The sequence below is a fragment of the Lynx canadensis genome, chromosome X (genome assembly GCF_007474595.2).
Source record: "Lynx canadensis isolate LIC74 chromosome X, mLynCan4.pri.v2, whole genome shotgun sequence".
Classification (NCBI taxonomy): domain Eukaryota; kingdom Metazoa; phylum Chordata; class Mammalia; order Carnivora; family Felidae; genus Lynx; species Lynx canadensis.
Window position 1 is genome coordinate 20261923 of NC_044321.2, and position 27097 is coordinate 20289019.

Sequence of the window (27097 nt, forward strand, 5' to 3'; positions counted from 1 at the left end):
AAGTTCTCTTGGACAGCACTGGCCAAGAGGATGGATATACAACAAACTATTAACTGGGGGAAGAAGACCACATGGGCAGAAGAGATGAAAGGATGTTTTTACTGTTCACTCCATTTGTGTCTGTTACTTTATTTTTACACTTATACAATTCATCTTATTTTATTTATTTTGATTTTTTATAACATTTATTTATTTTTGAGAGTGAGAGAGACAGAGCGTGAGTGGGGAAGGGGCAGAGAGAGAGGGAGACACGGAATCCGAAGCAGGCTGCAGGCTCTGAGCTGTCAGCACAGACCCCCAATGCAGGGCTCGAACTCATGGACCACGAGATCATGACCTGAGCCGAAGTAGGATGCTCAACCGACTGAGCCACCCAGGGCCCCCTATCTTATTTTATTCTTAAAGTTTGTTTATTTATTTTGAGGGAGAGAGGGAGAAAGAGAATCCCAAGCAGGCTCCGCACCGTCAGTGCGGAGCCCTATGCAGGGCTTGAACTCAAGAACCGTAAGATCATGACCTGAGCCAAAACCCAGAGTCGGACACTTAACCGACTGAGCCCCTCAGGCACCCCACAATTTATCTAATTTTAAAATAAATTTATTAGGGGCGCCTGGGTGGCGCAGTCGGTTAAGCGTCCGACTTCAGCCAGGTCACGATCTCGCGGTCCGGGAGTTCGAGCCCCGCGTCGGGCTCTGGGCTGATGGCTCAGAGCCTGGAGCCTGTTTCCCATTCTGTGTCTCCCTCTCTCTCTGCCCCTCCCCCATTCATGCTCTGTTTCTCTCTGTCCTAAAAATAAATAAACGTTGAAAAAAAAAATTTAAAATAAATTTAAAGAAATATCTCCTATCTTGGGAATTCAGAGATGCAGGAAATCTAATCCAGGATCAGGTGTTCCAAATGTCGAGGGGAAAAGGAGTCTAACAGGAAAAGAGGAGTACTTTTAAAAATAACAACTATTAGGGGCGCCTGGGTGGCTCAGTCGGTTAAACATCCGACTTCGGCTCAGGTCGTGATCTCACAGTTTGTGAGTTCAAGCCCCATGTCAGGCTCTGTGCTGACAGCTCAGAGCCTGGAGCCTGCTTCAGATTCTGTATCTGCCTCTCTCTCTGCCCCTCCCCCACTCGCACGCTGTCCCTCTCTCTCTCTCTCTCAAAAAAAAAAATAAACATTAAAAAAATAATAACTATTATTTATAAACTGCTAAATGATATTATTCTCAGGTATATGGAACATTTAAAATTTATTTGAGCTTTTAAAAACAATTTAAGTTATCTTCATACTATCTACTCTCTATTCACTTTTCCAACATCCAGCAAATACTACTTGAGGGCTTGCTGTGTGCCAGGCACTGGTTTTAGGTTCTTAGGATATATCAGGAAAAAAACAAAAACAAAACCAAAAAGATCCTGTCTTTGTGATCCTTAAAGATAATAAACAACAACAACAACAAAAAAGAATGTGAAATGCGTAGTATGTTAAAAGGTGATAGTGCTTAGAAAAAAATAAAGGCAAGGAAGGGGGATAAAGAATGCACAGGGTTTACCTGTAAATAGGATAGCCAAGGGAGCTGATATATGTATCAATATATAAAGGATCGATTGAGCCATGTGGAGAAAGAACTCTCCAGGTAGAGGAAACATCAAGTGCAAAGACCCTGAGGCAGTAGCATGCCCAGCTTCTTCCAGGAATAACAAGAAGGCCAGTATGCCTGGAGAAGGTGAACAAAAAAAGAAAAGTAGTAGGAGATACAGCCAGAGAGGTGAGGTACAAGGCAGGAGATGGGAGGAACCCAATGGTATGGGGTTTTTAGGATGCTCTAAAGACTGGCTTTCCACTGGGAAGATGGGAGCCATGAGAGAGTTTTGCACAGGGAGTAAGATGACCTGACTTAGTCCTAATGGGACCACCTGGCTGCTACATTGAGGTTAAACTCTCAAAGGTCAAAGGCAGGAGCAAGAAAACCACTAAGGGAACTGGTGTACTCATTGGGCAAGAGTAGGTAGCTGGAGGCTGGGACCAGGGTGAGAGCAGGGGAGGTAGTGACAAGTAGTCAGATTTTGGACAGATTTTGAATAAACAAAATTTGAAATTTACTGAATGTAGAGTGTAAAAAAAACTGACAGAAGTCAAGGTAACTCCAAAGTCACTGGCCTGAAGACGTGGAAAGATGGCATCACCACTCCCTAACATGGGGAGACGCTGGAAGAGTAGGTGTGAGAGTGGGACAGACAGGATGGAGAAGTCAAGAATTCTGCTCTCACACATTTGGTGTGACATACCTGTTAGATCTCCCAGTGGAGACATCAGGTAGGCAGTTGGATTTACAAGTCTAAAGCTGGGAACAGAGAACTAAGCTAGCGATACAGGTTAAGAAACCATACAGTATAAATGCTATTTAAAGCCACTAGACTCAATTCATTCATTCAGCTAAGGGCATGAGTTCAGGCTGAGGCAAGGTCCTGGTTGTTTAATAAGGAGCCACTATATATTTATGGCCAATCTCCCCTGAATACTGGAAGCTCTAAGAAGACAGGGACTTGGGGGGCATCTGGGTAGCTCAGTTGGTTAAGAGTCCAACTTCGACTCAGGTCATGATCTCGCAGTTTGTGAGTTCGAGCCCCACATAGGGCTCTGGGCTGACAGCTCAGAGCCTGGAGCCTGCTTTGGATTCTTTGTGTCCCTCCCTCTCTGCCCCTCCCCTGCTTTTGGTCTCTCTCTCTCTCTCTCTCTCTCTCTCTCTCTCTCTCTCTGTCCAATCTCTCTTTCAAAAATAAATAAACATTAAAAAAATTTTTTTAAAGAAAAGAAAACAGGGACTTGGTCTGTTGTATCCTCCTCACTGCTATATCCCTAATTCCTAGGGCAGTATCTGGCAGACAGGAGGTTCTCAAAAGACATTTGTTGAATGGAGGAATTTAAAGTCCTTAGAGAGAAAATAATTATTGATAAGAAACTGGAGAGAGAATTATTGATAATGATTTTATTCATAAAGACTAAACTGAATAAGAAATATTATGCATAACTTTTTCTTATCATGATATATCCTACAGAAAACTTGGGGAAATAAAGAAAGGAAAGCAAAATTCACCAATAATTCTACTTTCCAAATATAACCACTGTTAACACTCTCTATATTTCTCTTAGGGCTTTCTGATATGCATACATATTAACAACTTTGGAATCCTATCTACATGAACGGTTTTTTCCACTCAGTATGTCATGATTACTTTATTATGTCATTTAGACTTCAACCTCACTATTTTAAGGGTATTATCTGGTGGTTCTATCTCCCATTCTCCCTAGCCCTGAGCCTAAAATTCCCAAGCATTACTCTTTTAGGCAAGACAATGAAAAGTAGGGGCATCGTATCTCAGAGAGAGAATGTTAAATTAAAAAGATAGGAGGGAAGCAGGAGCACCTAATTTATCTGTTCATGTTTCTATTTTGAAGGTGCAAGTGGCACCGGGAAATACAATACAGGCCAATCAAGTTTAGCTGTGAAAGGAGCTGCCCTGGTTGGCCTGGAGGCCAATGCTGGTTGGTGCAGGGCCCGAGAGGAGAGATTAGCAGGTATCCCAAAATGAGAACGACTAGGCAATGGGCAAGCTAAGCAGTAAGATACATTTGAAGAATGGCCCCTTCAATAAAGTCATTTCCTTTTCCAAGGATTCTGGGTAACTGGTCATCGGCTACGCTGAACAGCTTCCCCGAGGCCTGGCCTACCCAACGCCAATGACAGCAGTCCGAGCAGGATGTATAATGAGACCCCAGCTGCTCTAACTGCACCAGCCATGGCCACTTTGTGACAGCCCCCCACCCTCTCAAGAGTCCATACTCCTGCAAAACACCCTCCCATTGTTTTTAACAGACTTTATTTTTTAGAGAAGTTTTAGGTACACGGCCACATGAGCAGGAGGCACACATTTTATTTCCCATTTAACTCTCGCTAATTTTGATAGCTATACAGCATGCCCCTGAACAGAAAAACCGTAATGTATTTAGGTATCTCTCTGTTGTTGAATATGAAGTTGTTTATGTTTTAGTAATATAAGTAACATTCTAAACATAGCTCTGAGCCTCTGATTATTTCCTTAGGATAGATGCCTAGAAGCTGAATTACTTAGACCAGGGGTATGAACATTTTCGAGATAAATATTTGCAGAACATTTTAACACGTGTTGGTGAATTAGCCTCTACAAAAGCTGTGTCATTTATAGTCACAGTACAATGTATGTCATTTATAGTCACATTTTTTAAACCAACGTGTGAACACCTGCACCTAGGTCAGGCTAGCAATTTCTGCCCTTCCAGCGACCCAAGATCAGAAATGTTATTATGCTCTAGGGATCCAGGCTTCCCTAAAACACTGACCATCCACAAGCCCTAACCCCCCACACCACCCATGTGTCACTTTCTGAAATGTACTCTAAATAATACATTCATTTATCCTAAAATGTATGTTTTCCCCCACATGTTAACATCTCTGAGATGAGGAGAGGGGTCTTATGAGAAATGTCTTAAAACCAGTATCGGCAATTTTCTGACATTGTAGCATCTCTGCAATGGGACTGTATCTCATAATCAAGGGCATCTTAGATTCACGAAATGCATAGAGGATGCTGACAAGAGAAAAGAATCATTTTTACCTCAAGATTTAAAAAGTCCATACCCTAAGTCCATTTTTCTTAAGCAACTGAGCTTAAGGAGTTTATAATGAACATCAATAACAATCGTATATCTTATTCATATCCCATCTTCTTCCTCAAAGGACTTGAGGTGACTTAAAAAAAAAAAAGATTTGAAAGTTGAATAGTTGCAAGATCTGGGTTGAGGGAGGAAATACGGTTTCAACAAAGGTCAGAAGGGAAACGAGCATACAGGAATCCCTATCCCACTTCTCCACATTTCAGGCCGATCACAAAAATGACTTTAAGCCCTAAGCAGTCAGAGCAAAGAGAGAGACAAAGTTACTATCGTCCGTAAGCAAAAAACCAAAATAGATCCTGAGGAGGAGCACGGCGTTTCCTGAGGCCGAATTTTATAGCCTTTGCTCCAGTGGTGCTGCCGGAAGGGGCATGCTGGGTGATGCTCGGTAGTGGGACCAGCGTACTCAACAACAACGCCCTAATAAAGAAAACCCTGTTTTTTTCTTTGCTCAAAGTACCGTTATGAGGCAAGGCACAGCCTCAGAACCAAAAAGCGGTTCAAGAGAGCATTTCTATAAGAGGCCAAACACGGAGTCTGAAAATGCGGTCCTCCCCCTCACTGCTGGATCCAAGGGCAAGATGTAGAATCTGGAGACCAGGGATTTCTAATGTGGGACAGGCGAGACAATCCATTAGAGAACAACACTTGGGCTTAGATTTATTTTTCATGTTAAAAAACAAGACGCGTTACTGACATCTAATTCTAACATGCAGGTTGATACGGTGCCCTATCTCTGTCAACATCACGTCCGTGAAGTGTCCTCAAGGAAAAATGCAAAGTGTACAGCTGAGAAGGGGGGTCTGGATCCCCTGACATTTTCATTTGCTTTTAGCTTGTTGTAATTTAATGCAGTTTGCGTGGGCCTGGTAAAGGGCATTTATAGATTATGTTACCTAGTTTTAACTAAACCAATGCTCACAGGATCACCAATTGGCTTAAAACACTTTCCATAATGAAATAGGAAAGCGAAAATAATACAAGCACAAGCGAACAAGAGCCCTTTGTAGGTGTCTTGCATCAGCCACGTTATCAGGTATGAACAACGAAGACCTAATCAGATCAACAGGAAGACAGCTGAATGGACAATTATCACAAAGAGGACTATTTGAAATATCTGCTGCCATTAGCATTAAACTTCACCTGGAGCGTATATTGTACCTTGAGTTATTAGGTTACGATCGTACGAAGCTACTGTAATTACCATGATACTTAAAAGCAAAGCATCCAGAACATGAAGAAAAATCTCTAGGATTTTTTCAGTGACGTTTCAAGACGTGATACTCAATCCAGGCCTTCACAAAATACTGTTGCATGTAATGATAAATGGCAGAAGCCTTTTTCAAATTTCCGTAATTCAATAAAGAAAAACCAAAAGTCTCATACCATTGCAGAAGCACCTGCTCTTCATGCCACAGTACAGCTGGCTGCTCTAGTACATGGGGAAAAAATTGATGTCAAACTAAAACGCATTCCTTTGTCAGCAAATATATTTAGAAGACATATAGAAAACATTGCTGAAGACTGGAAGAAACAAGCATTAGAACAAATTATGCAGTGTGGGAGGTTTGCTGTAAAGTTGGACGGAAGTACAGATATTTCTAAAATGTTGCAGCCTGAGGTATTTGCTAGATTCCATTTCAATAATAATCCCCCTCCCTTTTTTTGTGAGCCACTGAAGGGAAGATCTTCCAAAGAAGATTTTCCAAAGAAAGATGTTCCAAAGAAGATTGATTGTGCAGACTGGATGACTTCTTTAATAAAAACAGTATTTTATGGAAACAAACAAAAAAAAAACCCACATCTAACTATCAATGAACCAACCACATTGCTCTTAGAACCAAACTCCCACCTATTTGAGAAATGCCTGTCTTCCTTTCAATACCTTTCCTCTCTTGGACCTTTAAAAACTGTTTCTCAGGATTCTATCCTGGAAGACTGTGGGATATGTAGATTAATTTAATCAGATCTCATATAGAGATAGGCAGATACAGGGAGGATTTCTTTAGCTTAGTTACAGCTCTTCTATTTTTCTTCCCTTAAAAAACATGATACGATGGTTTGGGGTCAGTCGTTTCCTAGAATTTGCCCTATAAAAGGATTATCCAGAGTCCCTCTTGCTACCTAACCAATCCCGTCCACCTCCTTCTGAGTCTAGAAACGGACTGTGTGGCCAGGCCATTGTTATAAAACACACATAGATTGGGCACCATGGCTTTTAATTCACAGATAACCTAAGGCTAGACAAGGTACTAGAAGCAAGGCGAGTTTGGTTCAGCAGCTTACCTATGCTCTCTTCGAGGCTGGGTGCTGACCCAGGAGCACAGCAAAGCTCTGTTAGTGGCCCAGAGCTGTAACTGCAGGTAGGATTGGATACCATTGCTTAGAACGGGATCTGTGAGATCACCAGAGTTATGTGAAATGCTCAATCTGTTGCTGAGTGTCCCCTCTCTCCATTACTGTGGTCACAGCACCTTTCAACTTTGTATTAAAGAACAATACATGTACGGCAATGTGCAGAGATCCTAAGTGTGGAACTCTGGACGTGCACAGAATGAACATACGCAGCAGCACCCAGATCAAGTAAACTACCACTGCCAGCATCCGTCCTGTGCTCCTTCTGCTATCCTGACTTCTAACCTTACAGATTGGCTTGCCTATTTTTAAAATATTTAATAGAAATGGAATCCTGTAATGCATATTCTTTTGTTACTGGCTTCTTTTCATTCGATATTATGCTTGTGAGATTTATCCATATTTTTGCAGGTAGTTGTAGACTCTTCATGCTCCATTGCCAGGTAGCATTTCATTGTGTGAAAATACAACAATTTATTTATCCATTCTCCTTCTGCCGGGGATCTGGGTAGTTTCCAGTTGGAGTTATTACGAATAATGCTGCTAAGAACATCCTATTACTCATCTTTTGTGGCCATATGTACAAGTTTCCTAGGAGTAGGTACGCCGGGTCAAAAATCTTTACTTTGAGTTTCTAAATTTACTACCAAGAGCCTAGACATCGAAATTGTTTCCATTCCTGGTCCCAAAGGCGGACAATGTGACACGGGAGAGCTAAATACAGCATTTTTCAAAGTGCATGCACAAACACCTTGCTTCCAACTCCCCTGGAAGCCTGAGCAGGTGATTCTCTGCTCACTGATGCTGGGGGACTGTGTGTAGTGGCAACATGGGGCTTTACAAGTCAGACAAACCTAACTTTAAATCCCAGCTTTATCAGTGTGCTTGATCTTTGGGGAATTACTTAACTCTTGGTCTCCTTATTTCTAACACAGGGAATAGCGATCCTTATCTTACAGGCCTGCAGCCTGGTTAAACGAGGTCACACACATAGGGCACCAGCAACAGTGCCCAACACAGGGTGCACCAGTCCCCCATTTGCCCACAGAGGGCAATGAATGAGACCACTAGTCTTAAGCCCAGTATAGAACAATTCCCGCGTAACTGAACAATTTGGAGGTACAACAGGATTTCGTGTCATGTGACTGTGCCTACCGTCAAAATCAGGCACTAGACATGAAGCCCAGAAGCCGGCAGGTACCAGGAATAGGCTTCCAGCATCATTTGGTTGGCAACAGGCTGTACACATCATTCACGGGGCTTCTATTAACCTATTATTATTGTTGCTATTCTTCTTAAATGCCAGCTTAAATCGCCGTCAGCTCCCTGTTACACTTATGTCAGGTTCAACGTGCGTGAATTACGAAGTGGAAAACAAAAACATCAAGTCACACGCTTTGGTGGAAGTGAGGAGATTATATGAAAATGAATCCAGCTCCGTGGGTTGGCCTCGTGTGGCCCTGCCCATTATTACACAGGTGCACACTAACAGGGCTTGCTGCTTTACTTTCTAATCACTGTGTTTCAAGTGTGCCTTCAAGACTGTTGAGTGTTAAACTGTCTCTTTATCCCCAAGCAAGGTCAGCTTCCCCAGCCTCCCATACAACCTGTCTCCTGCTGGGATAAAGAGGAAGGTAGGAATGTTAAAACAATAATGCTATGGTCTGAGGCCAGCAACGGGTAATCAGATCCTAGCAAGGTAGAGGCTGTTACCTGGGAGATTATTGGAAGAAAATAGGCCTAGCTTGCAACGACTTGGGTCTGTTCCTACCTTCCTTGTTTTCTCCTTTTCATCCCACCCCCAGTTTTCAGACGGAATAAACCTTTTTCTACATTTTTTTCCCATCAAGAGGCACCAAGAAGCTTTCTTTGTGTGGGTATGAGCAAAAGAGTCCAGAGCTCCAAGACTATGGCCTGACACACTGTTGGACTTTAACCTGAAGCAGTGAGCTGATGTGGCTGGCTTCAGCTAGACAAGGCCCCTACAGCTCAATGCCATACTGCCTTGCCTCAAAGAAAACCCAGTATTGCGAACTTTAGTGTTAGGAGATAGCTCAATTAGGGGGTCATCATTCACATTAAGAAGAGATTCAAGCTAGGTTTCTTTGGACAATGACTAGAATGTTCAACATATGATTTAGAATACACTCAACCTTTCTGAAGAAGCATCTGAGGAATAAAGTTGGAAGACAACAGGTTTGTTTCTTTTACTAATGTAAAGTTCCAGAGTCTTTTGCCAGCGTTTGTTATTCGTATTTAGCCAATGTGTCCTGCCATAAGATCATTCAACCTGTTTTTACCCCAAATGGATAAAACCAAAAGGAGGGGAGGAGTGGGGTAGCCCTGCTTTTCGAGAGAAGCAAGAGATCAAACAGAACACACTGGGGTGGAGCATGCTCCGTGGTGAGGGAAGCCGGAATCACAATCTTGGGGCTGGCAAAGATCATCTATCCAATCCGTCATGAGTGACAGAACTGGGGTCCAGAGACGAGAAGTGATTTGCTTAAGCCCACAGAGTAGTTCACTGGTAAAACTGACGTTGGAAGCAAACTGTGGGCTCCAATGAGCAGAGACTAGGCTGTGGCATTCTTGTCTTGCCAGGCCCCGCCCTTCTGCGGTGGGCCAGCCCACTTCCCCTGGAAGCTCCAAATCTACACTTTTCTGGATCCTGGGGGTTGGTGTGGAGCCCCAGAGGCCATAATGGGACAGATCCATTTTCTCTCCTTGGAACCCTGTCTCATCAGGAACCGCTCAGCCTTTCCACCCTTCCCTATTCCCACCCTAGCCTGGAGGCCTCTGGAGAGGAATACTCTGGGGTTGGACCCAACTTCTCAGGCTATCCCATATTTACACTTCTGCACCTGCTAGAACCAAGCCACTAACTTCACCTCCACCTTAGAGAGAAATCCGAGCCCATCAGATAGAGAGGCTTTCAACATTCAATGCCCTCCCCCTTTAAAACTTCTTACCCAAAACATCCTTGCCAGCTTGCCAGTGAAAGAAATGTCTCTTCTAGTTGAAACCAATTCTTCCACTTGTTCACTAGAGCCCAGTGTCTCCACATGGGTCTCCACATGAGTCCCAAGACTCATTCCCCCCTCAATTTTCCCCTATCGCTTTCACCTTCTCTCACTGGCTCTTTGCCATTTGCATGTAAGTGTGAGTTACTACCAGCTTCAAAGAATGAGCCAACCAAAAGCCTTGGCACACTGGACAGATGTTGGGAAGAATGAGATGAAAAAGGAAGAAGAGAAAAAAGCTGGCCTCTCTCAACCCTAAATCCTGATTCATCCACCTTTGGATCCTACACATTCTATCTGCTTATCTTCTCAGGCAACCTTCTACTTCCCCACCTTCTAAAAGCTCCTCAACTCACTGCCATCTGGCCTCTGCTCCCATGACATCACTGAAACATCACCAGTGACCTTTTCTTTCTAAATCCAAAGGAGCCTTTGCTTCATTATCCCGTTTGATCTGTCTGCTGCATTTGGTTCTACTGGACATTCCCACCACAGAACGTACCCTGCCATTGGCCCCCTGATCTCCCAGATATTTGAGAAGTACCTCTCTGTCTTCTTTTCATGATCCACCTCTACTGGCTCTTTGAATGGTGTCTCTCAGGGGGTGCCTGGCTGGCTCAGTTGGTTAAGGGTCTGACTCGCTTTCAGCTCAGGTCGTGATCTCAAGGTTCATGGGTTCGAGCCCCGCATTGGGGTCCAAGCTGAAAATGCAGGGCCTGTTTGGGATTCTCTCTCTCTCCTTTCTCTGGCCTCCCTCTCAAAATAAATAAATAAGCTTAAAAAAATAATACATGGTGTCCCTCAGGGCTCGATTCTGGAAAGATTCTGGGATAGAGTAGGTTAATTTAACCAGATTTCACATAGATATAGGCAGCTATAAGGAGCCTTCTAATAGCTTTAATTACAGCTCTTCTATTTCTCCCCTTCTAAGAACCTGATAGTATGGCCCAGGGTCAGTTATCTTCTCGAATTACTTGTAGTAGGATTATCCTGAGGCGCTCTTGCTAGCTAACCATTTCCATTTCAATTACCATGTTCTTGGTCCAGAAACTGTCTGACTCCATTTCATTCCGATCAATTTCACTTCCATCTCTTCCACACTGACCTCTCCCACATCTACATCTCCAGCTCAGAACTCTCTCCCGAGTTCCAAAACCAAACATTAAGTAGACACCTCCAAATGGAAGTCTGCATGCTATCCCCAATGCAACTCTCACAACCTACTGTCCCCTAATACTCTCACGTCAGTGATGGTACACACTCGAGGAAGCCAGAAAACTGAATCTTCCTTGATACTGGCCAACCCTCAGACTCAGTTATCAAATCCTGGGATGCTTACCTCCTTAATGTCTCCCATATTCATGCAGTTCTCTCCTTCTCCACTGCCCCATCCGTAACTTCAAACTTAATAATTCTCATCTACATCACTACAATGGTCTCCAAACCAAAAGAGGATAGGGTAGCAAAGAAAATATTACAAGTGCAAAGTATGAAATAGTTTCTTAGCTTTGAGTAAATATACGTGTGTGTGTGTGTGTGTGTGTGTGTGCGTGCTATGCAACATGACATGTATTTATCATTGCGGCTTTGCAGAGCTCTCTCTCTCTCTCTCTACAGGCCTGTGCAGGTGTCTAAGCTCCCTCTACAGCCACATATGGCTACCGAGCACTTGAAAGTGGCTAGTCTGAATTTTGATGTGTTCCAATATAATATACACACTGGATCTCAGACTTACTATCAAGAAAAGAATATAAAATACCCCACTCATTATTTTGATATTGATTAATGTTGAAATGATCATATTTTGGATATATCAGGCTAAACAGAACATAGTAAGATTAACTTCACCTTTTTCAACTTTTTAAACCCTGGCTACTAGAACATTTTAAATTGTATTTCTACCGGACAGCACTGGTCTAGAGGCTGGAGTCTGCCGCTTACACTGGGGACTTAAGATCCCCTCAAAAGTAGACTGGTCCTCTCCGTGTCCGAAAATGTTTTGGGATCATCAAGTTGCATGTTTTCCTCAGAGGCAGGGACCTGTCTTAACTTGGAGATCTTGTCAATGGAGTCTCCCTTGTTGGGAAGCACTTCTGCTCAGTGGATAAAAGGCAGCTTATAAGGTACGTAAAGTCCAATATATTAATGTCAAATGTACCAAAAAGAAAAAAAAAAACTCTCTCACAAGGAATTTCAGCATCCTGGCATGCTTCCACATCCCAAACTACGGTCTCCTGTTAAGTGGACATGATATTCAAGGGTAGGGGCTGTGAATTACTTCTCTTACTCCTCCCCACAGCACCTGGTGCATTACTGCACAGAGAACTTGCTCTCGGGCTGGCTAACTGGAACCGGCTGACAGGGGACTGAGTTTTCTCTGTTACCTTCTAAAGCCCTGCATCACTGAATCAGCTTTAAATCCTCCTCACTGCCTGGGTGAAGACACACACAGCCTTCTCATTTCTACACGCTCAAACACCAAAATGAAACAAAGAACCTACCCATCTTCTTACCAACTGAGATTTATTTCTTCCATAAGGACTTCAGCATTAGGCAAATGGGGGGCTGGCACAAGAACCAACTTAAGAGAATGGAGGAAACTGATTCACTGGTTCCATGTTCAACAATACACCTGGCTAGTATCGATCTGCAAGAAATGGAAGCTGCATTCGGACTGAAACCAACAGGAAAATGTCTGATAATAACCTTGGGCATGATTCCAGCTGACCACAGTAAATGCCCAAGGAAACTCATATTTACTTTCACCAACACAGAACATTAAGTATCTCCCTTTTAAAATATATGCTGCTCTGAGGGGTTAAATAGATGGTGATACTACTAAAGGAAGCCACCAATGTCTCTGGAAGTCCAGTCATCTTTTTGATCATTAGCGGGTGAGCATCCTACCTCCCAATTGACATAATGCACCTTCTTCAAGACAGCAGTCTCTTGGCACTGCTCCGCTTTGAAGTCAAGCCCGAAATGAACTCCTGCTAATGTGGCGTATCGAACGAGCCCCCTTTTTTTTTTATTTCCAAGACCTTTTCAGTTGGTTCGTGGTACACCCATCTTCATGGAAGTGACTATTGCAGGCTAGAATTACAACTTCCTTCTGACAGTACAAGGCACTCCTAGAAGAACTTGACCAAGGTCGTCAACCAAATCCTTAAGCAGACAGCTTTGGGCGGGGGGGGGGGGGGGGGGGGGGGAGGGCTGGGCCTTATTCGAAAGGGTTCATGGGGTACTTGCTGGACCTGGAGGATTTGTCTAGGCACAGTCTGAGAGCTGGGGAGATATGAAGGCACTGTCCTTGCCCACAAGGGGTACTCACCCCTCAGGAATTGGGTCTTGGAGGAGGGCTAGTACATCCACACCACCCCTGACCACTCAGTTTCTCTCCTTGACAGCCAAGCTTATGAGTCACCTTGCATCATGTTGAAGCAAGAAAATAGCAAAGAAGGGACAACAAGTGAAGGATCAAGAATAAACGCTGTAACTGGGGCGCCTGGGTGGCGCAGTCGGTTGAGCGTCCGACTTCAGCCAGGACACGATCTCGCGGTCCGTGAGTTCGAGCCCCGCGTCGGGCTCTGAGCTGATGGCTCAGAGCCTAGAGCCTGTTTCCGATTCTGTGTCTCCCTCTCTCTCTGCCCCTCGCCCGTTCATGCTCTGTCTCTCTCTGTCCCAAAAATAAATAAACGTTGAAAAAAAAATTTAAAATAAAAAAAAGAATAAACGTTGTAACGATGGAAAGAAGAGTTGTCAGACACACCCCAAACCTGAGCACCATGGTAAAGTAGTAGGGGTAATACGATTACATCCCAAGATAGAAGCTTGATCAGAAAACCTAGGTAATTTTGTCATTTCTTTTCTAATTTAATCAGCGTTACTTAATTCTATTTACTCCTCTCCTTTCTTATATATTTTTTCAACGAAAAAGAAGGCAGGTGGAAAAACTATAAATATTCCTTTCAGAAAAATTTCCCCTTGAACATGACCGCACTGCACCCTCAATATCCTTATCAATTTGCTAGTTACAAGGATATAAAATAAAGATTGTTTTAAGGCCCGTTTATTTATGTGCGCCAGCTTCACGCCTCATTTCCTTAAAGGGCTATGCCAGGCTCTGTATTAGAGGCCAGAGTTACAGCGATGACAAGACTGGCTTCTACTCCACGTTCCCCAGGAAACTGACTCGTGGAGAGGTCACCACACTCCTTTCTGCCCCCAATGCACCTGATAACACACCTCTTAGCACACAGTGCCCTTATCATCCTGTAGGTAAACTATCTGTTTATGTGCCAGTCTCTTCTAGAATCCCCAGATCACAAACTGCTTGAGGGCTCAGAGCTCAACATGTAGTAGGTACTCAATCAACGCGGGCTGAGTTCAGCAGGATCACAAGAGAAGCTTCGCGGAAAATATATAGGCAAACGCACATAGACACAGGAATACTGCGCACAGCTTTCCAAGTGCCACACTAAAAAGAGAGCACAGTTCATTACAAAAGGGCATTTGACACAACTGCTGAGATTTAAATAAAATTTTTACTTACAGACAATGGCATTCAGCAACCTAAGTGCACACTCCAGGTCTTGCAGTAAAGCTTTATGGCCCTTTATTTACCCAGAAATTTCCTTTTCCATATCCCTAGGTAAAGTCAGAGTGAGTTTGGGGAGCCAATGTGTGCCTCAGCTAATAAAAAGAGAACTACTTTGCTAATTGCTACTTTAAAAATTTTTTGTTGTTGTTTTAGAGAGAGAGAGAGAGAGACAGAATGTGTGATCAGGCGAGAGAGACAGAGGGAGAGGGAGGGAGGAGGAGGGAGAGGGAGAAAGGGAGAGAATCCCAAGCAGGCTCCTCGCTCAGCGCTGAGCACGTCGGGGCTCAATCTCACGATCACCACGAGATCATGACCTGAGCTGAAATCAAGATTCGGGCACTCAATTGACTGAGACACCCCGGCGCCCGCTACTTTAAGATGATGTTTTGTTACTGAGTCCTGTTTCCTCTAAACTGTATGAATTCACGTTTGAAAATAAGTGGGAGAAGGATCCTGTCCTCTGGAGGGGAATCTCTTAAGTTTTTCATGAACTTTAAGTAACTTTGGAACTCAGCAGTCATACCTTGCTGACGGTTGTGGCGCCAGTGACCCATGTGCGATTTTGATCATTATGCGTGGGTGCTGGGCATAACAAAGAATTTATGCAATTTGAAATGTGAGGATATTAGCAAAGCTAAGGATCAACAGAAACTACTAAAAACCATAAAAAGAAATGCTATTTGACATTTTTCCTCGCCACTCTCTCTTCAACAATCTTTGTTATTAAGTGGTTAACATGAGCCTAGCTATTCAAGTAAAATCACTAGCAAGGGAAAGTCCGGCCCTCAAGTGTAAATCCAAACTTAGAATATACCCCTACAGTGATCAAAGTTTGCTGAGAAAAGGGATTTCTAAAACCTGAGTAGTGGATTATAAATTGGCTGCAGCCCTGATTTAAACCGACCAAATTTTCAGTAGCCCATGACAATGGTAGACAACTTGGAAAGCTTTTTTAATTCTTTTTAAGGTCATTCACTTATTTTGAGAGATACAGAGACAGCACAAGTGGGGGAGGGACAGAGAGAGAAGGAGAGAGAGACCCAAGCAGGCTCTGCACTGTCAGCCTAGAGCCCAACGTGGGGCCGGAACCCACGACAAGTGAGATCATGATCTGAGCTGAACCCGAGAGTCAGACGCTCAACCGACTGAGCCACCCAGGCGCCCCCTGTAAAGTTTTGTGTGTGTGTGTGTTTTAATCAGAGGTAGACCGAAGCCATTACTTTACCAGTTCAGCTTCTGTATACACACCCGCACTTACTTTAGGCTAGAACTGGCAAAAAGATGGGAAGGGAATGTATCTCACTCCAGGGTGTGTTGTACAGGAAAGATCTTCCACTTGGGATCTTCAAATCCCAGTTCAACTCCTTCGAAGCAGTCTGACTCTGGGAAAGTCACTCACCCTCTCTGAGCATCCATTTCCTTATTTCTAAAACAGCACAGAGGTGCAGGTGTAACCTTGCCGGCTTTGCAGGACTCTTTAGAGCCACCTCCGGGATGAGACGTCACAAGTGACAGTGCAAAGTACTTCAACTTTCTTCCTTCCCTTGACTTCCTCTGCCCACCCTCTCAGAATCAACGAAGGGGCAGAAGAGTTCAAAGGCAAAAAGGGAAGGAAAAGAAGTGAGCAGGAGAGTCAAATGATACAAACTGGAATTTGATGCTGCCTCTCTCTCCCCTGCACCATCTTCGCACCATCTTTGTTACAGGCTTTAAGTGGTCATTTGTGTTGTTTTTTCATCGCTCAATCAGGAGTTCTTTAGTGGTTCAGAGGAATCCTGCGGTAAGAAACTTATTGGAATGGTTTATATCCCACGAGAACATAGGCCCTACGTCACGTATGCCACTCAGAAAGTGGCTCAAATGCGGGACACATTAATATTAAACTGCCCTAAGAAAAATATATTTTATAAAACAGAAACACAGTGAACGAAAGCCCACAGCACTCTAATATAATTTCTTGTGTTTTCATGTTTTTGGGAGTTGTTCTAAGCCTGCCTTTGAACCCTTGTAACCCTTATGAAGAAAAAGCAGTTCCATGATGGGCTTGGAATCTGTGAGCCTTCATTTACAGAGTTCACAGAAAATGCTACATCACAAAATACTTTCTTAAAAACCTCTTCCCAGGGTCAAACTCCTGGGCCAATCAAAATATTGCACCTTTTAACTCGGGGGAAACGACTACAAAAAGGATTGTTCTAACTAGTCTGTCACTTGAACTTGAGAGTTGGAAGAGAGGTCTTTCCAACTTTCACAGGACGTCAGGACACTGAAAACCCACCACCCATTTGGTGTTTTTGATTCCTTGAGGATATACTAAGCTCAGGTGGTTGACAACCATCTTCCACACCTGCTAAAATAATCATGCACAAGGGCAGAAACAACTCATGAAATTTGGGATACCAGTCACTGAGATGGAAGGAAGCTCCGAGCGCCCCCGTCTCCACACTTTCATTATTAAAGGCATGCAACCCGTTTCTAAGTAGTAAATGCAGCTTCCCCAGGTTTCTACTATCTGAAGACAAACCCTCCCAGCACACTCTGGAAATGCTTAGGATTCATTTAAAATGCACCTTGCTTCTAAATGCATCACGGAGGGACCCTTTTACTTATTTATTTTGAAACGTTCAAACGAATGGGGAAGTTTTGCTTCCATATCGTTTTCATTTTTCCAAAATTGGCATTAGGCACCAAAATGAGTTGGGGACCGAATCGTTCCTCAGCTAGAATTTATAACTTAACAACGGACTCGTCCCAAGCTCTGCGAAGCGAATACCATTTTAAAACGCACTGTGGGATTTTTATCTTCGGACGAGAAGACACCTCAAAGGAAAAAGGCCATCCCCTCCTCCCAAGGCAGAAAAACAGCATAGCCCAAACAGCCCGTTTCCTACCCAGCCAATACAATAATGCTTTGTAAGCTGAGAGCAGCGCCCGGTATAGAAGCTAAGTATAAACAGCTGAGAAGGATTAGGCGGTAGCTCCATTCTCATTTACATGAAAATCCTCCAAGCATCGTTTTCCTCGCTGGCTGCAGGCGCAGAAGGAACTCTTTTGTGCCATAGCCAAGCATAACATTTGCATCCTTTGTCTTTACTTACCAGTCGAGGCTGTGGGCATGTGTGCTCTATTTCCTCCATGGTTTCTGAGGGAGGCTCATTGGAAAGGGATTTTGGGATACCTGTTTCTGACTCAGCATCAGTGGTAAGTACTGGCATGGCCAGTGAATGCTCCCTCCAGCTCTACACCCTCTGTGAGTCTCCTCCCAGGCAGAGAATGTTTTCTTTGTCACGTATTTTTCTCTTCTTCACCCATCCCCCTTCTTCGCCCCTTCTTTCTGTCTTCCCTGGGGGAAGTGAAGAGGTTACCCCCCCACACACCCCCTCCCGTTTCCTTCCCCAAGAAGCCAAAAGGCAAGGCCTCAGTTTATCACTATAACAACCAGACGGCACTGGTGCGGCGGGTGCGGGATACAGTACCTCATTTGCATGGAGCGCGCTGGTTGGCTACTGTCATCATAGTACCACTCCGCCGGGGAGCGGCGGGGCCCCATTGGCTGGCCGGCCGTGCCCACGGGGCCCGAACTTGCTGCTTTTGTTTCTTCCGCTTGATTCAGTTGCAAAGGTCTCTGTCCGTGCGGGGCGAGGGACCCGCGCCGCACTAGCCAGATAGGATAAAACCGCTTCCTGAGGGGTCCGGGACTCCTCGAGGAAGGACGTAGCAGACCTCCATTAAAAAAAGGACCGTGTCCCTGGCATGAGTGTTTGATGTGCTATAGTCAGAATTTTGCTAAATAGCAGTCACCCTGAAGACAAAGCAACATTTGGGCCCAAACTCCCTGTGCCCACGATTGCCAGCTGGTCTCAGAGAGCCCCTCAGGACACTTACTGTGGGCACCTGAGTGTTCATCCCCTTGACGGCGACAAGAGCACTGGCAGCACCCCCCACCCCCACCCCCAGGCCTGGTGTAGCTCCAGATCCTGCCCCTGGGGCTGCCCTGAGAGGAATTTTGAAGGAGGTAGATTGTCTGACAACCCGCCTCCCAGTTGCTTCCTCCGTCAACCACTTCTCCCCTCTCCCCGGCTATTCTGAGTTTCCTCAATGAAGTCTTGTTCCATACACTGGTCTCTTATTCCTCTGTTCCTATTTTACCAGTCCTGGGTCCCATTTCCTAAGCACCCTGCTCTCAGCCAAATGCTCATGCCAGTCACACAAACATTCCAGTTGGGGTGTTAGTGATGATGTGCCTTAATGTCTAAATCATCCATGAATATCCCCCATTGTAAGAGGGGCGTTCGAAAGACACACACTCAAAGAACTTACAAAGGTATTCGTTCTGGTGAAATATCACACTTATAGTAACATTAATAAAAATCATGGCAGTTGCTACCATTTCTAAAGCACAGGCACAGTGCTTTACCCAGATTTTGTTTAATCTTCGTTAGAACCCAAAGTCGATCCTATTATTAGTCCCATTTAAATTGCAATTGAGAGTAATTGCCGAGGGCCTCAAACTCATAAGCAGAGTTGCAAGGATTGGAAAGATTTGCGGGGGATGGGGGTGGGAGCTGGGATGTAGCAGGTGTAGTAGTAGAAAAAGCACCTAGGTAGGAGTCCTCATAAGACAAGTCCCTGGGCTTCTAGATCTTTCATCTTAATCTATAGCAGTGTTTTTCGTCCGAGTGTGGTCCAGCACCAGCAGTACCAACATCAGCATCATCTGGGAACTCTTAAAAATGCAAATTATTGGCCCCTCAAGACCTGATTCCGTACGTCTGGTGTCAGGCCAGCAATTGCATTTCTAACAAGTTCCCAGGTGATATTAATGCTGCAGGTCCAAGGACCATACTTCGAGAACCAATAGTCCAAAGGATGGGAGAAAGGGGAACCCTCTTGCACTGTTGATGGGAATGCAAACTGGTACAGTCACTCTGGAGAAGAGTGTGGAGCTTCCTCAAAAAACTAAAAATAGAACTACCCTATGATCCAGCAATGGCACTACTAGGTATTTATCCAAAAGATACAAAAATACAGGTTCGAAGGGGTACATGCACCCCGATGTGCATGGCAGCATTATCAACAATAGCCAAACTATGGAAAGAGCCCAAATGTCCATCGACTGATGAATGGATAAAGAAGTGTATACACACACACACATACAAACACAAAATGGAATATTATTCACCCATTAAAAAGAATGAAATCTTGTCATTTGCAATGACATAGATGGAGCTAGAATGTATTATGTTAAGCGAAATAAGTCAGAGAAAGACAAATACCATATGACTTAACTCGTATGTGGAATTTAAGAAACAAAACAGATGAACATATGGGAGTTGGGGGGGAGAGAAGAGAGGGAAACAAATCATAAGAGACTCAACGACAGAGAAAAAACTGGGTTGACAGAGGGAGGGAGGTGGGGGATGGGCTAGATGGGTGATGGGCATTCAGGCGGGCACTTGTGATGAGCACTGAGTGTTGTATGTAAGTGATGAATCACTGAATTCTACTCCTGAAACCAATATTGCACTGCATGTTAACTAAAATTTAAATTTAAAAAAGGGTGGGATAAAAACACTGTCCTGCTTCCCTCACAGAATTTGGGAGACCAAATAAATATTATGTGAAAGCACTTTGTAAATTAGAATGTGGCATATTCATATAGGGGCATTATTTTCATTGCCCCTCAAATCAAGAGAGCTAGCCTTAAAAAAAAGAAAATGGATTCTGCAGCATAGATTTTCAGTTACACATCCTGGCGCTTTAAATGAGAATGGCATCATCTGACATCCCCATTATTACCTATGCTTAAGAGAGCTCCAGTAATGCAGGAATTCCAGTGACACTGGGTCATCTGAAAAGGGGTCCTCCCACCCACTTCCTAGCCTTTCCTTCCTGCCCTGTCTGCCCTCCTGGAAACACAAAACACCTCAAGCTGCAAGTTTATCTCTAACAAGCCTGGAAGAGCCAAACCCTACAATACACTTAAGAGGTCCTTTCCCCCTGTGCTGGGTGATATGGGAGTGATATTGTTCATCTCCTCTCAATATTTTCTTTACCTTACAGTGGCAGTTCCCAAATGTGGTCCCCAAAGGAGCCACAACAGCAGCACTGGGAACTTGTCAGAAATTCTTCCTTCCCCGCCACAGATTACTGAATCAGACGGTGGCGGTGGCGACGAGGAATCTGTGTTTTCGGTGAAATCTGCAGGTTCTGCCACTTGGTAAAGTTTGAGAACCACTGTCTAGAGCCACACGGTCCCATTGGAAAGCACTTAACCCCCCCTTAACCCCCACTAGGTTCTGGGCCACTTGCCAGCTTGGTTCCTAATTGGTCCTCGAATTCCCTTTCTAGAAGGGAATTCTAGATGGAAGGCTCATCTGCTCACCTGCCTATTTAGCAGAGTCCTGGTGTCCAGCAGGGTCCTTGTGGGAGTAATTTTAACGTGGGGGCTTCCACATGCTGTTAAGGTGATTAGCTGAGAATGACCAGTTAATTCCACAGTATGGAATTAAATGTTCCGTAACCCTCTAGGGGTTAGCAGAGGGGAAGGGGATGACTGTAAAGGGATAGCAGAAGGTAAGTTATGGGGTTGATAGAATTGTTCCCTATCCTGATATGGTAATGGTTACACAAGTCTATACCTGTGTTAACATTGTTAAAAACTCCATGGAGGACATTTGTCAGTACATGCTAACAGCCTTTAGAACATGCATGCCCTTTGACCTAGGAATTCCTCCTGGGAACCTATCGCCAAAGAAATAATCAGAGAAGCACACAAATAATTATGTACAAAGACTCTTAATGCAGAATTACTTATAACAGGCAAAAAAAAAATAGAAGTTACAGCAATAGGAGTAATGGTTAAAACAAAATACATTCATATAGTGTTATACATGCGTTAGCGGTCATGTTTTTGAAGCCATTCTAATGCTACGGCGACATGTTAACATTACATCACCAAAAAAAGCAGACCACAAAATAAGATACCAAAAGATATGTACATGCCTAGAGAAAAGTCCCACAGGGAAGTAACCAAGATGTGAAAAGTGACATCTTTAAGCTGTGGGATCAGGGGCGATATTTGCTTTCTTTTTTGTATCTTTGTATCTATAACAAGTATGTAAAAGATGAACATCTATTACCCTTTTAGTCAGGAAAAGAATGAACATCACCCCTCCTCCCCAACGGTATGAAGGGCTGGGTACGGGGTCAGGGTGAGGCAGACAGACGTTGGCACATGAACATACACAAAGAGGCAGGGACTCAGTGAAAGGAAACAAGAAAGCTAAAAGCGAGGGACAAGCTGGGAGAGTCCTCTCTCCAGTTAGGATAAGTAGAGCCATCGTGTTGGAGGCAGGCTGTCCAGAAAATCTCCAGGGAGCATTTGGGGCCAGGGGTCCTGAGTCCTGTACCCTGCGCGAGCAGGGCACGGCTTCGGTGAGAGCTCGGCACATCGGCGCTGCCGCTCACATGCACAGCCGTCGTTATCTCTCCCATTTATTGAGTACCTCTTACATTCCTAGCACTGTGCTGGGTACTTATCCTGGGCTACTTGTAAGTCCCACAACAGCTGAGCAGATAGCAACAGGGCCCCCCCCCCCTCGGCAGACGAGGAGACCAACCTGTACAGACTTCAGCTTAGAAGAGACCTACAAAATGACATTATTCTTCCTACAAGCGGTATGCCCTTGAACAACATCATATTGTTGAAAGTCCATTCCCAAAGATCTGCAGGGAAGAACTAAAATTATCTCTTTAGAGCAGGAGCCCGTGTGAGCCCGATCCCCCCAGGCCTCACTGTGGTGGACAACGGCCGGCCCGCTGCCACCTGCTCTCAACTGCATCTCTGTGTGAGGGCTTGCTCTGGCCATGGGAGACCCCCCAACAGCAGCCCCGGGGAGGCAGAGCTGAGGGGCTGGGAAATTAACAGCCCAAATCCCTAAGAGCTCTCAAGCAGTGACTGACAGGAGCGAAAGTCTAAACACCCCCGTGGGCTCGGCCCTCAAGTGGGATGACTCCAAATCGCATGCTCCCCATGGACAGAGGTCCCCAGTGGGATTCAGTTCCACTTGCCATGGTGTGGCTGGCTTGACAGTGCTCCCGCCATCGCCCGGCTTTATTCCCTCGTCTTGCTTGCCCACACTGCTGCCGCTGTTTCCTGGGCTCACTTCCCAAACAAACTGCTGGAACTTGAATCTTTGTCTCAGGACCTGCTCCCGGGACATCTCCAACTAAGACTCTTTCAGCGCCCCATCGTAAAGTTAATATCTGTTTCTTATGGCAAAATGTCTTTTATATACTCATATGGATAAAAATGAGCCATAACACCATATGGAAATGTCTGTTCGCCTGTGTTTTTGAAGTAGGCCTTACACTTAAGAGTCTTCTTCTTTCAAAACGCCTTTTCTTTACCTTTTTTATTTTCCAATCTTTAGTCCTCCTTTTAGAAAATTTTATGTCCATTGTATAAAAATGTTAGCTCAACCGTAGTGGTAATTTTAAATTATTTAGCTACAGTCTGTATGTCCCTCCATATATTATACTGCTCTTACTATTTATGAAGAATGCCGTATGTAAAACCCCCTTCCAGGGGCGCCTGGGTGGCTCAGTCAAACATCCGACTTCGGCCCAGGTCGTGATCTCACGGTTTGTGGGTTCAAGCCCCGCATCAGGCTCTGTGCTGATGGCTCAGAGCCTGGAGCCTGCTTCGGATTTTGTGTCTCCCTCTCTCTCTGCCCCTCCCCTACTCACACTCTGTGTCTCTCTCTCCTTAAAAAATAAACATTAACAAAAAAATTAAAAAAAAAAAGAATCCTCCTTCCTCTGAAATCCCTCCTCCTTACCATCAGTCGTGACTTCACTGTTTCTTCCACCTTCCCTTTTTCTTTCTCATTCATTTTTTCTCATTGCCTCAGATCTACCAAGCAAGGAGCTTATTAAAGAAAGGAGATTGAAAGAGCAACATAAAGTGGACAGAATTTAGTGTTTCCCGGAAACCATTATGACCTTCTATGGAATTTTGTTACATTCATGGCTCTATTTGGAGCCCCTTACTCAGTTTTCCACATGTGGCTTATGGTTTGGGCCTGAAACCTGACCTAGTCGAGCAAAAAATTCAACCATACTAAGTAATGAAACCCACATATAAATCCTTTTCACCTACTTCGGGAAAATTGTGGTAATAAAAATGTTTTCCATTGTAAAGCATTTCACCCCTCACTTGGTGCTTTTCCACATTAAATTATATCATAATAGCACTCTGAGATAGACAAGTTTTCATACTGAAAATTTTCAAATGAGCAAACAGAATCAGAGAGGTTAAGTGACTTGAGTAGGGTCACACAGTAAGGGGGACAAACTATCACCTGAATCCAGGTCTCTTGAATCAAAGTTCAACTCTGTTTTCCACTACACTACACTATCTCCCTTTTTGATGTAGTTATATTTGCTTAGTTAACAATGCTGCTGAGCTGACTCATGCATATTTCATCATCCAAAATAGCCCCTTCACCGCTTTCCTATTGAATTCATGTAACATGAAGCACTCTTCACTTATATTCATTCACTTCATTTCCTATCTCTAAAACCATGGATCTGGACTCATTGTAGGTGCTTGCATTTAATTATGACAGAAAAATAAACACAGAGGCATTGCCAGATTCACCAGTGGTCAAGAGCCAGGCCGATAAAGGCCATTAGGGGGGAAAAAATAATGGTCAGACATAAAAAGTAGTCAGAGCTTCAAAACTTACTTTTTGAAAAACAAAATCAAGAAGATAGAATGAAGGTGCTTTATTTTATCCTTAACAGGGACTTTCTTCCTTTTGGGGCTTCTGTCATAATCAGAAAAGAATTAACTTTCACTCATTCGTTTGACCAAAATTTATTGAGTCTAAGCACTGTTTTTTTTTTTATTTTAAATTTTTAAATTTTTCATTTTAGAGAGAGAGTCTGTGAGTGGGGGAGAGGGGCAGATGGGGAGAGAGAATCCTGTTTTAAAATTTTATAATGTTTATTTATTTATTTTTTTTTGAGAGAGAGAGAGAGAGCGCGCGTGTGTGTGAGTGGAGGAGGGGCAGAGAGAGAGGGAGACACAGAATCAAGGCAGGTTCAAAGTTCCGAGATGTCAGTATAGAGCCAGATGTGGGCTCAAACCCACGAAACGTGAGATCATGACCTGAGCCAAAGTCAGACACTTAACCAACTGAGCCACCCAGCAGCTGATGGGGAGAGAGAATCCTAAGCAGGTTCCACACTAACCCCAACGCTGGGCTCAATCCCATGACCCTGGGATCATGACCTGAGTGGAAATCAAGAGTCGGACACTCAACCGAGACACCCAGGCACCCCAAGTTTAAGCACTGCTTTAAGGTGCTGGGGAACAATTGCACAGACCCAACATGACTAACCTCCTGCATGAATGAAGATGCCACCAATGAGATGTCATCTTACATCTTACATTTAAAAGAAATAAACATGAGACATAAGTCAGAAATGACCAGTCAGGAGCTCCATTTCTTAGCATTCAAAGACGCCATGCCATAGTGGCTGTGGCTGTGTTTGAGAAGGTCCTAAAAGAGGTAATTTGTTTTTATCTATATGAGATGTGTTTATCTAAATGCTGGTGATCAAATCAGTTATAAATAAAGTACATTTTGTTTTGCTATAGCAAAACAGATAGGATAGCAGGGCTTTTTTTAATAAATTAAAGTTGCCCTAGCTGGAATAAATCATTCTTATTGACATTAGCAGCTGTGTAGTCAGTAAAGAATTATTGTTGCTATTACTTGGTGGTATTTATAAACACTTTTACTTTCTAAGTGCTTTACAATCACTTATTGTCTAATTAATATCTAATCATCTGTTTACAAGTAATAATCACACATGTAGTGCAGTTTAATCAAAACTCCAAATGCAGCCGCCATCATACTCAAGAATATTGTGTAAATTTTGGTCTCTCCGTGATGGGGTTTGGGTCCAGACATATGGCTGAAACAGACACAACAGGAAAAAAAATGAATAAAGACTCCTCCCTTGGATCTGAGCACAATTTGGATTCACAACTTTTGCATGTCAAATATATTATCTGAATGTCAGTGGATAAGTAAAAGTACAGGTAATTTTCACCACTTAATGGCTCAATTACACATAGAAAAGTTTTAATTTGAGCCACAAAATTGGATGATAGTTTATGATAAATGTTCAAGGGTAGGCACTGACTTCGCATTGGAAGTGTTAGTCACAATCACCATTTTGGTGAGTATCATGAAAAAGATCAAATGTAGAAAAGGTGGCTCAAGGACCACCAAGGTTAATCTAACACACGGTCAAGTCTAGACCAAGCTGTGGTCAGTACAAACACCTGCCAGTCTTAATTACCTACTGAGCGTAAGTGGACTTACTACCATACGCCCGTCAGTCTCCCCAAGTGTTATTCTAGAAGTAATTATGGCAACCATGGAAGGATTTTTTTTTTTTTTGTATGCAGGTGAAGGACGTGCATACTAATGCAGTTTTTCCATAAATTTTCCGACAAGTAGAATTGCTGAGTCAGGCTACTTGCATTGTCAAGGCTTTTTGTGTATGTTTTTCAATACTATTATCAAATTGTCTTGACCAAATTTATGCTTCCTCTGATACTCCTAAAGGGTTGTCTTTCTTGGCTCTTGATATGCTGAAACCAGTTTGCTTCCTTCTTTCATTGCCACCAGACGCGGTTTCCCAGTACAGCAGCAAATACTGCTGTGTCCTGAGGATTGTGCCTGGGGCCTTGTGAACGTGATCCAAACGTGCCTGACTGGCAAGTGAGTGATCAAGGCCACCTGGTGCCACGATCATGGGCACTCCATTCACAGGTAGACCGTTATTACAATCCTTGCACTTTATACTGATTTTGAATGGCACGGACCCAAGAGTGAACTCTTCATCTTGCAAAATCTGCACCCAGCATCTTTGAATGCTCAAAGAGAGATTTGGTTTGGGGGCACCTGCCTGGCTCAGTCGGTGGAGCGTAGGACTCGATCTTGGAGTTGTGAGTTAGAGCCCTACGTTGGATGGAGAGATTACTTAAAAATAAGGTCTTAAAAAAAAGAGAGATTTGGTTTTATCTTCTGTAGTAGTTTCCTGTTGCTGTTTGTAACAATGTACTACAAACGTCGTAGCTTGAAACAACACAAATGTCTTATCTTAGTTCTGGAGGTCAGAAGTCTTGACGGAACTCAGCAGGCTAAAATCCATGTATCAGCAAGACTGCATTTCTTCTGGAGGCTCTAGGGGAAAAATCTGTTTCCTTGCCTCTTCCATCTTCTGGAGCTGCCCGCATTCCTTGGCTCACAGCCCTGTGCCTTCCATCTCCCAAGCCAGCACTGCATCAGTCCAGCCTCTGCGTCAATAGCCAACCTTCTCTAACTCTCTTGCC

The 27097-nt window shown here is 43.8% G+C and overlaps 1 protein-coding gene across 5 annotated transcripts in view; it reads right to left on the reverse strand.

The window, feature by feature from the left end:
• Positions 1 to 27097, reverse strand: part of PCYT1B (phosphate cytidylyltransferase 1, choline, beta) — a 125696-nt gene that overhangs the window by 80629 nt on the left and 17970 nt on the right. The window contains exon 1 of one of the 5 annotated variants that reach the window (XM_030306178.1): positions 17778 to 18024. The exons of 3 other annotated variants lie outside the window; for them this stretch is intronic. In XM_030306178.1, coding sequence (XP_030162038.1) covers positions 17778 to 17894 — 117 coding nt within the window. In that variant the 5' untranslated portion in view covers positions 17895 to 18024. Of the gene's footprint in view, positions 1 to 17777; positions 18025 to 27097 lie in introns of those variants that run through there. One more of the 5 variants, XM_030306182.1, reaches the window with a different exon arrangement.